The 12,950-nt window shown below is 30.8% G+C and overlaps 1 protein-coding gene across 1 annotated transcript in view; it reads left to right on the top strand.

Moving 5' to 3' along the window:
- Nucleotides 1-12,950, top strand: part of LOC107456874 (peroxidase) — a 44,047-nt gene that overhangs the window by 18,153 nt on the left and 12,944 nt on the right. Inside the window, exons 7-10 of the mRNA XM_087152541.1 lie at nt 1,223-1,327; nt 3,264-3,371; nt 3,497-3,632; nt 12,075-12,434. Of these exons, the coding sequence (XP_087008667.1) occupies nt 1,223-1,327; nt 3,264-3,371; nt 3,497-3,632; nt 12,075-12,434 (709 nt within the window). The remainder of the gene's footprint in view (nt 1-1,222; nt 1,328-3,263; nt 3,372-3,496; nt 3,633-12,074; nt 12,435-12,950) is intronic.

Consider the following 12,950-nt stretch of genomic DNA (forward strand, 5'->3'; position numbering starts at 1 on the left):
AAAATTAATGGCCGGGTGAAACATATAGTTAGTACATTTTTGAAGTGGTGACGCAAAACATTTATGACCCATGAGGAATAGTAATTTTTCTTCTTCAAAAAACAAGTTCCAGAAGATAACAAGTATATTCAAAAAAACATACCTTCTTATCCATAGAAGCTACCTGAGTTTAGGATGAAACAAACAGAAAAATCCTTGGCTAGTGAAAATGAATTAGTCCAGTTCTTTTTTTGAAAAAAATCATTGTTGTTTTATTGGAGAAAAACATGTTAAACAAATCATCATGTTGAGGCACATCATGTAAGGAATCATCAATGGCACATCCTAAAATTGTGGTAACTAGTGATAACTGGAACAGGAGTTAGAAAATGACTGTGAAGGATTTCCATCACTGGCGGTAGTTGGTCAGCGGATCATCTTAAAAGCTGGAGATTTATCAGGAAAATTCTTTAGTAGGCATTAATCCGAGACAATGAAAAGGACAGCAGCTGGACAGCATGGCGGTAGATGAGTTAGTTACAGAGAACAATACAACAAATAAAGATGTCGCAAGGAAGCCATTCTTCCAAAAAGCTTCTCCACCTTAGGGAGGTGGGAGCAAAAATATCAAAACTCCGTTAAGCGGAGGGCAGCAAATTCTTTGACCATCAAATTATCGAAAAGCCTCTCGTCTTTCGCGCTCTTCCTTTTTATAAGATACAAAAACTTAAAGTTGAAGTTGTAGTGCATGTTGTGCAAGTTAAAGTTAAATTATCTAAAAATCACGAGTTGAGACGAAAAATTGATTATACGTTAAAAGTTACGGTTGAGAAACACAACATACACGCGGAGATGAAAGATGCCGACAACCAGTGGAATTCTCAGAAAAAAAGGGTGGTATGTTCTCGAAAGAAAGGGGCTCTTCAAGGAGCTGGTAAGGAATTTTAGGGGGAGAATGTCCAAATTGCGCTACCGCTTAAGGGGCTAAAGAAAGATGATGAAATAAAAAAATGTATTACAAAATTATAAATTAAGTCAAAAGAATTAGTATTATTGATTAAAAAAAACAGGATATTTAGAAAATTAGGCTGTGACCTAATGTCACAATCTTCTTTCATTTAGAAATGTGTACATTTCTAATTAAAAGTCTTATTTTCTACCATAATTTAAAGCTTGAATAGCAGGAGGATATTGAGTTTTATTTTTTTTTATGTCGTAATCTCAAGACATTCTGTTTTTTTAGATAAAAGGGGAATAATCAATAAGAAAACCTCATTCATCGATGCTTCGAATGTTTACGACAATAGTGATGATGCATCTTATCGACTTAGGACAAACGATGGAACAGGTAAACAACAAGAAAGCAAACTAAACATCACAAATGAGTATCAAAAGAAATTTCGAAATGAAAATTTAAAGCAATCTATTTCCGAGATCGAGCCGACCGGCCTATGTAGGGATTACGGAACCTTGCATCAGAAAGGTTCTGGGTTTGAATCCCGGGCAAGGCATGGATAATCTTTCCTTCTCTGTGCTATTTGTCCTTACTGTGGGAACAACGTTGGCCCACCTAATATGGTGCCCCTGAAAGAGTGGTCAACAAATATGCCCTTCAGGTGCCAGTATGATCTAGGTCATTCTCCAAGTGGGCATTGGAGAAAAAAAAATTTCCGAGATCGAGTCAACCAACTTAATTGAGACATCCTAGCGAAAATATCTACTTGAAGTAGTTAACCATTAGATTTTAAGAGAGCAGCTAATTCATAGTTAACAGATACTTATTATATGATTGAAATCTGTAAAATCTAACTATTTTTTTTAAAATTTATTACTGTTTTAGAAACTTAGAAAAAAAAATTGGCCTTGACAATTAAGCATATTGAAGCAATTTGTATTTTTGCTTATTCTTAATTCTTTTTAATATTTTTTATTCCAGTTACCATATACAATCTGGGGAGAAGACCGGTTCCATGTCTTGACCCTCCCTCCTTTCCTCTCCTCGTCTTCACAGTTGTATATTTTATATCCGTCGTTGAACAGACGTCCCAATTTTGGGTTTACGACTACTAATGCTCAACTCCGCCGTCTTGTAATTTTGAATCAATCCAGAAGACAAGGAAACTTCTGGATGAGTACTCCCAGAGGTATTGACTTGTTATGGGAACATGGAGCACTTTGCCACTCGACAGATTTAACGTGCATCAGTCACCGTGTACTACACGGGGAGACTTCGGCCGGCGAGGATCGAACCCACGAACTCTTGGACATGGGCCCAGTGCCCTACCAACCAGGCTATCCCGGCTTCTCACAGTTGTACAGGAATGTACTACGATATTTTCCCCTCTCTTAATACTTATTTGTATTTAATTGTCAAAAATATTTTTTGTTTTTTTAAATTACCACGACGCTTTCTTTTAAAACTATTTATTGAATGTACTTTTCAGTTCCATATAGTTTCTTAACTTAAAAGTTTTTTTTGAAAATCAAGACAGAAACTAACGTACTTCCTTCTTCTATGAATCTCTACACGCTAATGAAGAAAGCATGCGAAGTGCTGCCTTAGGTAGAGAGTTCTGGCTCTACGCCACCTGTAGCCCATTTCCATCGCCAATTACTTTTATTTAGGTTTGTAGAAAAACGTTTCAAGAACTATTAACAGAATAAACAAGTGATCGGATAACTACAAACAACGTTGTCGTCGGTATAGATCCTGATTAGCTGTTGAAACGCGGCATTTGTTTAAGTTAGCAACTGTTTTTTTCCATTCTGTTTCGAGAACAAACGGAATCATTCTTTCACGAAGAAAGATTTGATTTATTTCTTACTTAACACACAGAAGGTACATGGAGCCATGTAGAACATAAACAAACTAATTAGGCAGCAAAATTGCCAGATACTCAAAACAAAAATAATCACCGTCACAGTAAAATACATAAACAAATTATTAATACAAGTTAAACGAAAGACGTAGACAAGAATGATTTATATTTTAAAAAATTTGAAATGAAATTTGCAATTCTGTATTAACTTCCACTAATGGACATTCTCAAGAACGCTCCCAAAAATTCACAAAAATATGCTAATCGGGAGATGCGAACGAAAACCTTATTAGTGAAATATATTTATCCTCGAAAAACTTACTAATCAAGTTTTCGTGTGCATATCTGAATTCATATACGGGATTTTATCGCATCTTGTAAAATATAAATTTTTAATAAAAAATCTATAAATTGTTTTTTTTTTTTTTTGTTTAAATTAATTTTACGAATATTTTTTTTCTGAAGGTAGACTGAGAACACAATACACATTATTTGGAACATTGATGCCAAAGAATCAAGATGTCAATGCAACGTTTTGCCCTTTTGAAGTCATGTCTCAATGCTTTGAAGGTGGTAAGTTTCGTCAATGAATTCATTGTTAAAATATACATTTTCATTTTTTTTTTACGAATATGCTTTAAAATTTTGTAACGGCATTGTCTCCCTTCCTCGTATTTTGTCAATCGATTTTATTTCAGGGGACGATCGAATAAATCAGCACACCATGTTAACGAGTCTTCAGACCCTATTTGTTCGAATACACAACAGAATTGCAAACTATCTTTTCAAACTGAACTCTTGGTGGGACGATGAAACTATCTTTCAAGAGGCAAGGTTATACTTAACTTTTATACCTGTTAATAGATGCCTTTTTTAAAAAAATATTAATACATTTTCCAACCGTTAATAGATGCGGTGGTTTTAAAATTGTTAAAACGTTCCCTATCCGTTACTAAACACATTATTTTAAAAATGCTAATAAACTTCTGACCTGTTACTAAACGAATATTTTTAAAACTGTGGATAATTTTTTTTCCGCATTAATAAACGCATAATTTTAAACCTGTTAATAAATTTTCTACCCGTCAATAGACAGGTGTTTTTTAACTGTTAATAATTTTTTATACATTTCACTAAACGCGTACTTTTTAAAATACTAACTGTTTCTCAACGCATATTTTTAAAACTGTAAATAAATTTTCTGCATCTTAATGTACGCCTAATTTTTAACATATTAATAAATTGTCGACCATTTAATAAACACGCACTTTTAAAAGTGTTAATAGATAAACCTAATAATCAATGTTAATAATAATTATACTATTTAATATACTATTACTAAAATCGTACTTTTATACCTGTTAACAAGCATGTTCATTGAAATTGGGGCTGCACTTCAACTCTTCTCATAAGTGAGCTTCTTATCACACACGCTATTAGACAATTTATTGTTTTACCCTCATTGAAACATTTGTGGACGTTCCAAGAGATGCAGAAAATGTAAATTATTTGAGTAGAATTCCACATCAACAGAAGTGATTTTCGAAAAATGTCGCCAAATGCATGTACACGAATACGCAATTTTAAATATTATGTAATTTAGCTATTCTGAAAATACTTTTTTTCTTTTGACTTAATAGCACTGTGATCTGTATGTAGCTTTTAAATTATATATTTACTTAATATGTAAAAATAATACAATCAAGAACATGTAGATCCGCATATATATGGCGAAATATATGACAGCGTCATTCAAGTCAAATCTCATAGTATTGTGAGTATTTAATTTTATTGATTACTATTTTTATGTGTCATTTTATATAAGTGTTATGTTAGACTACATGAGTGTTATGTGAGAGTACATGAATTTAAACATTTTTTATATATTTTACCCCCAAGTAGTTAGATACTTTTATTAAATTAAAGTTAGATTATTTTCAATAATTATTTATTTTGCGTGATTTGTATGATTAAAATAGTTTTGAAACTGAGATTTAATGCAGTATTGAATTGTCCTTTGATGAGACATTTTTTTAAGTTTATGTCTTTTCCTAAATAATTATTGAACTTATTCATCATTGTATTTCATTTGACCATAATATAAGCCTGTTTGTTCCTACTTTAGGTGCAAATCAACGTTTCAAATATTCTATTCTTTTACTCAGTTAAAAACAGAGGTATGTGTACCTAAAATTATTAAGCCCCTGGTAGTATAATTGATATCTCTTTGTGTGTACAAATGATTTATGAGTGCAATGATGAAAACATTACAAATGATTTATCTTATTATGCCTTATGACAGTTAAATAGTAATTCGGAACTGTACAATATTTTTTTCAATATACTTCAGCTGTGAAGAGGTAACAGAAACTATGCAAAATTACAAACGGTACCGAAATAATTCAAATTACAAACAATCAAGATAAGCTCAATTTTTCTTAACTTCGCAGCTAGATTATAAAGTACGCATTTTTGTTTAAACTGTATATGTAAAGGATGTTTCATAAAGACAGCTCTTCATATAGCTGACAGGCTTAATTGCAGTATTAAAAAAAAAGGAATTGAAAGACGGTTATTAGGATTCACGCTTCAACCTCCAATTAAAATTGTTTTGACATTTCTCACATGTGCTTTCTTCTACTGTAATTTGTCAGGGAGATATAGCTTGTTTCATTCCTTGCGACCCTTGATGTTCTCATTTTTGATAAGTAACACCTTCACGCCGCTTCGACTATATTAAATACTATATATATATAATAAATAAATAAATACAAGAAAACACTAAGAAAGTTAAGAAAAACAATAAGTAACATATGCAGCTTTAGCGCTTAATATTATCTACTATTAACTTTCTTTCATTCTCCTTCTGTTTTCGTTTTTATTTCCAGTCTTTAGGACGTTACGTGTGTTTAGGATGTTGCTCTTTGAGCCTATTTTTATGGAATTAAACAATTATCACAATTTAGCGCCTGGTAAAAAATGTGTTCAATATTTAAATTATTCTTCATGTTGTACCCGGTACGGAGAGTCTAAATCAGAGGGGAACTTCGGATCGACATCCTGCTACTCTGAAAGCAAAAGCGAAAGCAAACGATTTTTTGAATTGCATTCTATTCCCGAAACTTTACCTTCCTATAAAGCGTGTGATGATAAAAGATGCAAAACTTGCCCTAATATTGACAAAAAACATACTGTTCCTTATAACGTTAGCTCCAAATCTTTTTGTAAAATTAAAAATGTTATTTATATGTTAACCTGTAGTTTCTGTAATATGAAATATGTTGGACAAACTAGTAACTCACTTAACATTCGAATTAAGCAACACCGTTCTGATATTAACAGTAATAAGGCTATCAATAACCTGGAATTGAATCATTTTAGAGTACATAAATTTAACAGAGTCAAAATTAATATCTTAGATATTATAGAGGATTTAGATTTAAGACTACAGAAAGAAAATTACTACATGCTTCTATACAAAACAATTCTGCCGTATGGGCTAAACGATACCTTCCAACATACACAGATTAACTACAATAACTCATCAACTTATTCACTTTTTCATATTAAAGATAAGCGTACAAATCGAGGTAAACGGGGTTCAAGAAGTAATAGAAACTCTTTTAATAGTGACAAATTAAATATAAAATTTCTTTCTAATATGGAAAAAGACTTTAATAAACAATATAGTATTAAACCAATTAAAGATTTTGTCTTCTCCCTTAAGAATTATAAAACATATAAGTTCTGCGATCTTATTATTAACTTTTCTTTCATTAATTTACATTTCTAAATTCTTTGTTTCGATCTTATAAAAGCCAAAATGAGCAAAATTTTGCCTAATAATAAGAAAAGTTTAGATAATTTATATTTCGTTATTAACTTTCAAAATCCTATTTTCGATAAGATCAAATTTCACAACATTTTTGAAAATTTTAAAGCTTTATTTCCATTAAAAGATTTTAACATTATTAAAAGTTTTAAATATAACAAATCACTTGGTAGAACCATTTTTAACTATAATGATATAAGCAAAAATTTAGGGAGTATTAATATATCCGATTATGAATGTCACTGTGAGGAGGATAAATATTTTGATTTTGTTGATAAACATCATAAACATATTATCACTGGTAATTTAAATATTATAGAAAACTTGGAACTTAGAAATTTAATGATAAAAGGCACAAAATTTAGACCCATTTACCATATATCAATCAATAAGATTCTAAAATACTTTCTTAATGATCTCAATAGTTTTTGTTTAAAGATATCAAATAGATTCTCTTTACCTTTAGGTATGCTAACAGAATGGAAATGGGAAGTTTATTATTACTTTAAAAACTTTATTTTCAATAATAAGGATAATTTAAATAAGAATAACAATTCAACAAATTTTTCTAATATTGTTCAATCAATTAAGCAACTTCAAAAAAATTTTGTAATTACTCCCTAGACAAAGCTAACAATAATTATGCTATATTCTGTAAAAAATTCTATGCTGAACTTTTAAATACGGAATTAAAAAATAGTAAAAATTTTGAACTTAGTAATTTCAATAATAATATTGCCATTAAAAAAATTTTAGCTTTTTACAAGAGATTAAAAATTAAAATTAGCAATATACAATTTCCTTACTTAATTATCAGTCCTAAATTTCATAAAATTCCAGTAAAATTTAGAACTATCACATGTGGGTCTAATACTTATTTAACTAAACCTGGCACCATTTTCTCTAACTACTTAAATAAGATTATTAACTATATTACTAAAGAAGGTTTCTCTTGGATAATCACTAATAATCAACCGATTTTAGATTTCATTAAACATAATAAAATTAATTCTATTGCGACTTTTGATTTCCAGGATCTTTTCAATAGCATTCCCCTTTCTAAACTAAAAGATGTCCTTTTGAATTATTACCATGATTTTAAAAATATCCTTTGTTGCGATTTTGATTATTGGGAAATTCTGATTAATTTTTGTCTTTTTAGTAATTATCTTTACAATGGAAGGGATATCTTTCTTCAAATTAATGGAATACCACAGGGATTTAATTATTCATCTCTCTTAGCTAACTTATTTTTGCATTATTATGAAAAAAATTTTACTCTGAGTATTAAATTTGTTTTTAGATATATTGATGACTTAATTATCTTTAATTTCCAAGATTTTACTGTTTTATTGAGTGATATATACCCTGAGGAATTAATCTTACTTCGTAATCATGATGATAATATTAATTTCAATTTTTTGGATTTGGGTATTATGAAAGTTGAAAATATCTGCTTTGTTGATTTATACGATAAAAGAAATGATTTTAATTTTAATATTAATAAACTAGTTACTTGGAATTCTAATGTTTCCAGGAGCATCTATTTAAATACCACTTTTAATGAAATGAACAGAATTAAAAGAATATGTAGTAATATTTATTTATCCAAAATACAAATCGATAAACTCTTTCAAAATCTGATAAAAAACAATGGATACCCAACTAATGTAATAAAATTTTATATAAAATCATTGAATTAATCGTATATTTTGGTGGATATATTTTCTAAACATTTTTTTTTGTTAATTTTTAAGATTTTCCCATGTGCAAATCCATTTCAGGCCAAAATTCATTGCCAAAATTATTTACTAAATAATTTCTTTGTTAATTTATGTAATTTTTCCATGTGCAAATCCATTTCGGGCAAATCCGTGGCTATAATTATGTACTAAAATTTTTTCTTTGTTAATCTTTCCATGTGCAAATCCATTTCGGGCAAATCCGTGGTTAGAATTATTTACTAAAAATTCCTTTGCTAAATAATTTCCCTTGTTAATCTATACAGTTTTTCCATGTGCAAATCCATTTCGGGCAAATCCGTGGATAAACTGTTTGCTAAAAATTTCTTTATTAATTTATACAATTCCATGTGCAAATCCATTTCGGGCAAGTCCGTGGTTAAAATTATCTGCTAAAATTTTTCTTTGTTAATTTTTCCACGTGCAAATCCATTTCGGGCAAATCTGTGTTAGAAATTATCTATTAAAATTTTTTCTTTGATAATTTAAATAATTTTTCTATGTGCTAATCCATATCGTGCAAATCCGCGGCTAAAATTATTTGCAAAGCAGGCAATTTATGTTTCTCTTTTCTATTTTATATTTTTTCTTAAATAAACATCTATCTTCTAAAATTATTTATGATCAATTTTTAAAATTATCCAGTATAATATTACCTTGTGCACATCCATTTCGGGCCCATCCTTGGTAACTAACAAATCAAAACTCAGAATAACAAATCACTTCAGCAGTGCAGTAAGAACGACACTTTAGAAACCTTTTGTTACACTCAATTTGCGCTTTTGTTTTCATCTTTTGTTTTCATATTTTGTAATCTGGCAATCTTTCTGCGAAAACATTTTTAAATCATTCTTGAAAAATAACTGTCCATGTAAGTTGTTATGATTTTGCTACTCGCTTTATAGTCCCCCCTTTTTAATGTTTTTTCTTTTTATTTTATTTTTTCTTTTTATTTTATTTTATTATCTGTTTTTACATGTTATATTGACTTTTTATGATCTATTTTTATGTTGTTATTTTATAAAAATTTTTTTTTGAGTGCTCCTCACACTATTGTATTAATATATTTTGCTTTGGCTTTATTGATACAATATCAGAAAGCACTCTGTTTTGCGGATATAATCGTGTGGGCTGAAGAAAAGATTATATCTTTTTTTTCCGACTTTTTTTCCGGTTTTTTAATTAACATTTCACTTTTTTTTTTTTTAAATAAAATGTTTGTTGTTTTTTTACTTATTATTTCCCACCCCCCTTTTTTTCATATGTCTATAATTTTTCTTTGTTTTATTCTTCATTTTGAACTTATATATATATATATATATATATATATATATATATATATATATATATATATATATATATACACCGAAGAGTCATTACATTATGACCACACTCCATCTATAACAATGGGCTCGCCCAGGTTTTCATGGTTTCTCGCCCAGGAACAATGTTTTCATGGGCCACATTAGGACTCATAATCCTCATAGAACAATCCTTGACGTCTGTAAGCTACTTGAACATAGTTGCAGACCAGGTTCACCCATTCATGGCAACAGTTTTTCCTGCGGGGGATGGTGTTTACCAACAGGATAATGCACCGTGTCATAAGGGTCGAATCGTCGAGGAACATTCCAGTGACTTTCAAGTCATCACTTGGCCCCCAAATTCACCTGAACTTAATCCAATAGAACATTTGTGGTCCTACTTGGAAAACCAAATTCATGCTGCCACGCTACCCCCTCACAATTTGAGGGAATTGCAGGACCAGATGGTGAACGCTTGGTACCGGATACCTCAGACTACCTATCAGCACCTTGTGGAATCAATTCCAAGGCGGGTGCTAGCAGTTTTGAAGACTAAATGTGGTCCTACATGTTATTAGCAGGGTGGCTCTTCGGTGTATATTGAAAGTGATCTTTCCAGAGCACCTTGTTTAGTGGTAATCATCAGATCAACGCAAATCAGATTTAGTAAATCAATTCTAAGGTAGAAAAAAAAATCTCCCAATTAAATGAAATATTTTTTATGAGAAAAGTGTAAAAATTTCACTATAAGTTCATAATAATACATAACAAAACTTCATATGACTCTTAATATTTTGAAATTTTTCAAAAGAACAGCAAAGTCTCGTAAATTTTTCATATCTTCAAAAATTGCCGTATAAAATCAAATGACCACTCAAAAGTTGAGCATTGAATAAAATATTACTCGTGAATTTTTTCGGAATTTTTCAGCAATATTCTCACTTCTTGCAACAGCTGCAAAAATTATGAAATTTTACAAAATTTTTAAGAAAATACCGAATTTTTAAAAAATGTCAGAAGAAAATATAGCACTTTAAAAACGTTGTGTATTTATACTAATATATTACTCATTAATTGTTTTAATATTTTTCAGGTTCCTCTTTACTCAGTAACGGGCACAGGAGGGTTTTTTTTTATTATTTATTTTTTTTAGCTTTTTTCATATTAATAATACTATTGTGAGTTTTATAAATTACAACCATGAGTAAACTAGAGGGAGAAAACTAAAGAGTACACAATAGCTTTACGAAAGTTGGCTGATTTGCATTTGATATAAAATCACAGGAAAGTTCGTCTAAAGAGAGAGGTTTTTTTCGTGAACAGCAAACTGTAATATGAATGGGTTCAGGTTCTATTCATTTGCTAGTCTGTGAAAAGTTATTTAAAAAGACTCATAGGTAAAAAACGAATCTAGCTTTAGGCGAAACACAAGTTTAGAAATTTCAAGAAAACGAGCTAAATTAAAACATTTTAGTTATAAAAGAAATCAAAGAAGCGCATTCTGAAAACTTCAAATGCGACGGGCTCACCATATGGGCTCAAAGGATTTCCATCGCCATTCTTCGGACAAATGATGCCCAGAGATCATTGATAAAAACTGGCTTTCTCAAATTTTTAATTTCAGAAATACAGCGAAATTTGCAGGGTTGCGGTCAAACATACAATTTTATGCTCATTGGGGTTGATTCATTCCACTGCAGCGCTACGAATTTACGTTTTGCAGTTTTACTTAGCAACTCTTATTCAGCACATTCAAATTTTATAAGGATCGTCTTATTTTTAGGAGAATTTTATTTATTTATAATAACTAGTGGAGCAGCGCCATCTGTAACTTTTAATGAATGCGCATGCGCACAATGAACCGAGAAGAAGAACGTATGTAACCATCTATAAAGGAACATCATCGTCATAACGTGAAATAAGGTTTTTAAATTTTAGCGAATCGTTATTATCAACTAACATTTATCAAATTCATAACAACCAGTGTAGATAACAGAACAAATGGACAGTGAGCAAATATATAAAATGGTATAACGACGGTCATGGCCTGTAAGCTTTAAAACTTTTAACTAAAAACTTTTAATAATAAACTTCGGATAAAAACTTTCGTAAAATTTATTTTTAAAAAAAAATTCAGTTCCGGCACTACCGATGACAAACTTCCAAGTTACAGTTAAATATCAAAATAACAGTTAAAGTTAAGTGTCTAAACAATTAACTTTAAATTAAAAATTATTTTGGTAGCTGTGAAGAAAAACATAAAACATTTTTCCCCTCTAGATTCTGCTCCCACTAGAAAACGCCAGATTGTATAAAGAAAAAAAAAACCTGCTCCAAATGTGACCTAATGTGTGAAGGGTATGTACCTAATCACTTCTTTTTCTTCTCTGATTAACAGGCGAATATCAATTGGGATATATCAGTTGATTGTCTACAAAGAATATTTACCGTATCTAATTGGACCTGATTACCTGGAAATTTACGACCTGCATGTCCATCCCAGTGGCAGATCCCTTTACAACGATGAAGTAAATCCATCTATAATAGCTGAGTTCAGTACAGCAGCATTTCGAGTTCACAGTATGACCTCCACTTGCATCAGCAGCTACATGCCACGACTGAAATTCCGTGACACATATTCAAATCTCAGGCTACTGCATGAGGGACAACTTGACCCCTTATTGGCTGGATCGTCTGAAGTTCCTTCCGAGCAGAACGATTCTTTTTCAGTGGATGATGTTTCGAAATTTACATACAAGTACGTATCTATCTAAATATAGGGTGTTCCATAATCATCACCTTTAATGCATATTTTTGGAATCTCAAACTAAAAATACTTTTAGATCTTAAGTAATTATTGGGTCGTCCAGAAATTTCATGCCGATTTTCGATAGCCGGAACACTCCACCAAAGCTTTAAAACGTCTTTAAAAAGTTTAAATACGTCATCAAAATAAGGTACACAAAATTCAAACTCACCTAAGACTTGATGAATGAAGCGTTGGAAAGTTGCGGCAGCATTTGATAATCCAAACGGCATATACAAAAACTCGAACAATCCAAACGGAGTTGTTACCGCAGTCTTTGGCACGTCTTCCCTGCGTACCGGAATCTGATAATACGCTTTTTCCAGGTTCAAGATAGAAAATATCCTTTTACCTTCCAAAACCTGAAAACAGTCTTGCATGTGGAGAACAGGGTACCTATCTGGCACGGTCACACCATTAAGACGACGAAAATCACCACACAGTCGCCAGTCGCCATTCTTTTTTAGA

The sequence above is a fragment of the Parasteatoda tepidariorum genome, chromosome 9, assembly GCF_982258835.1.
Source record: "Parasteatoda tepidariorum strain Cologne lab strain chromosome 9, Ptep-v5.0, whole genome shotgun sequence".
Taxonomy (NCBI): Eukaryota; Metazoa; Arthropoda; class Arachnida; order Araneae; family Theridiidae; genus Parasteatoda; species Parasteatoda tepidariorum.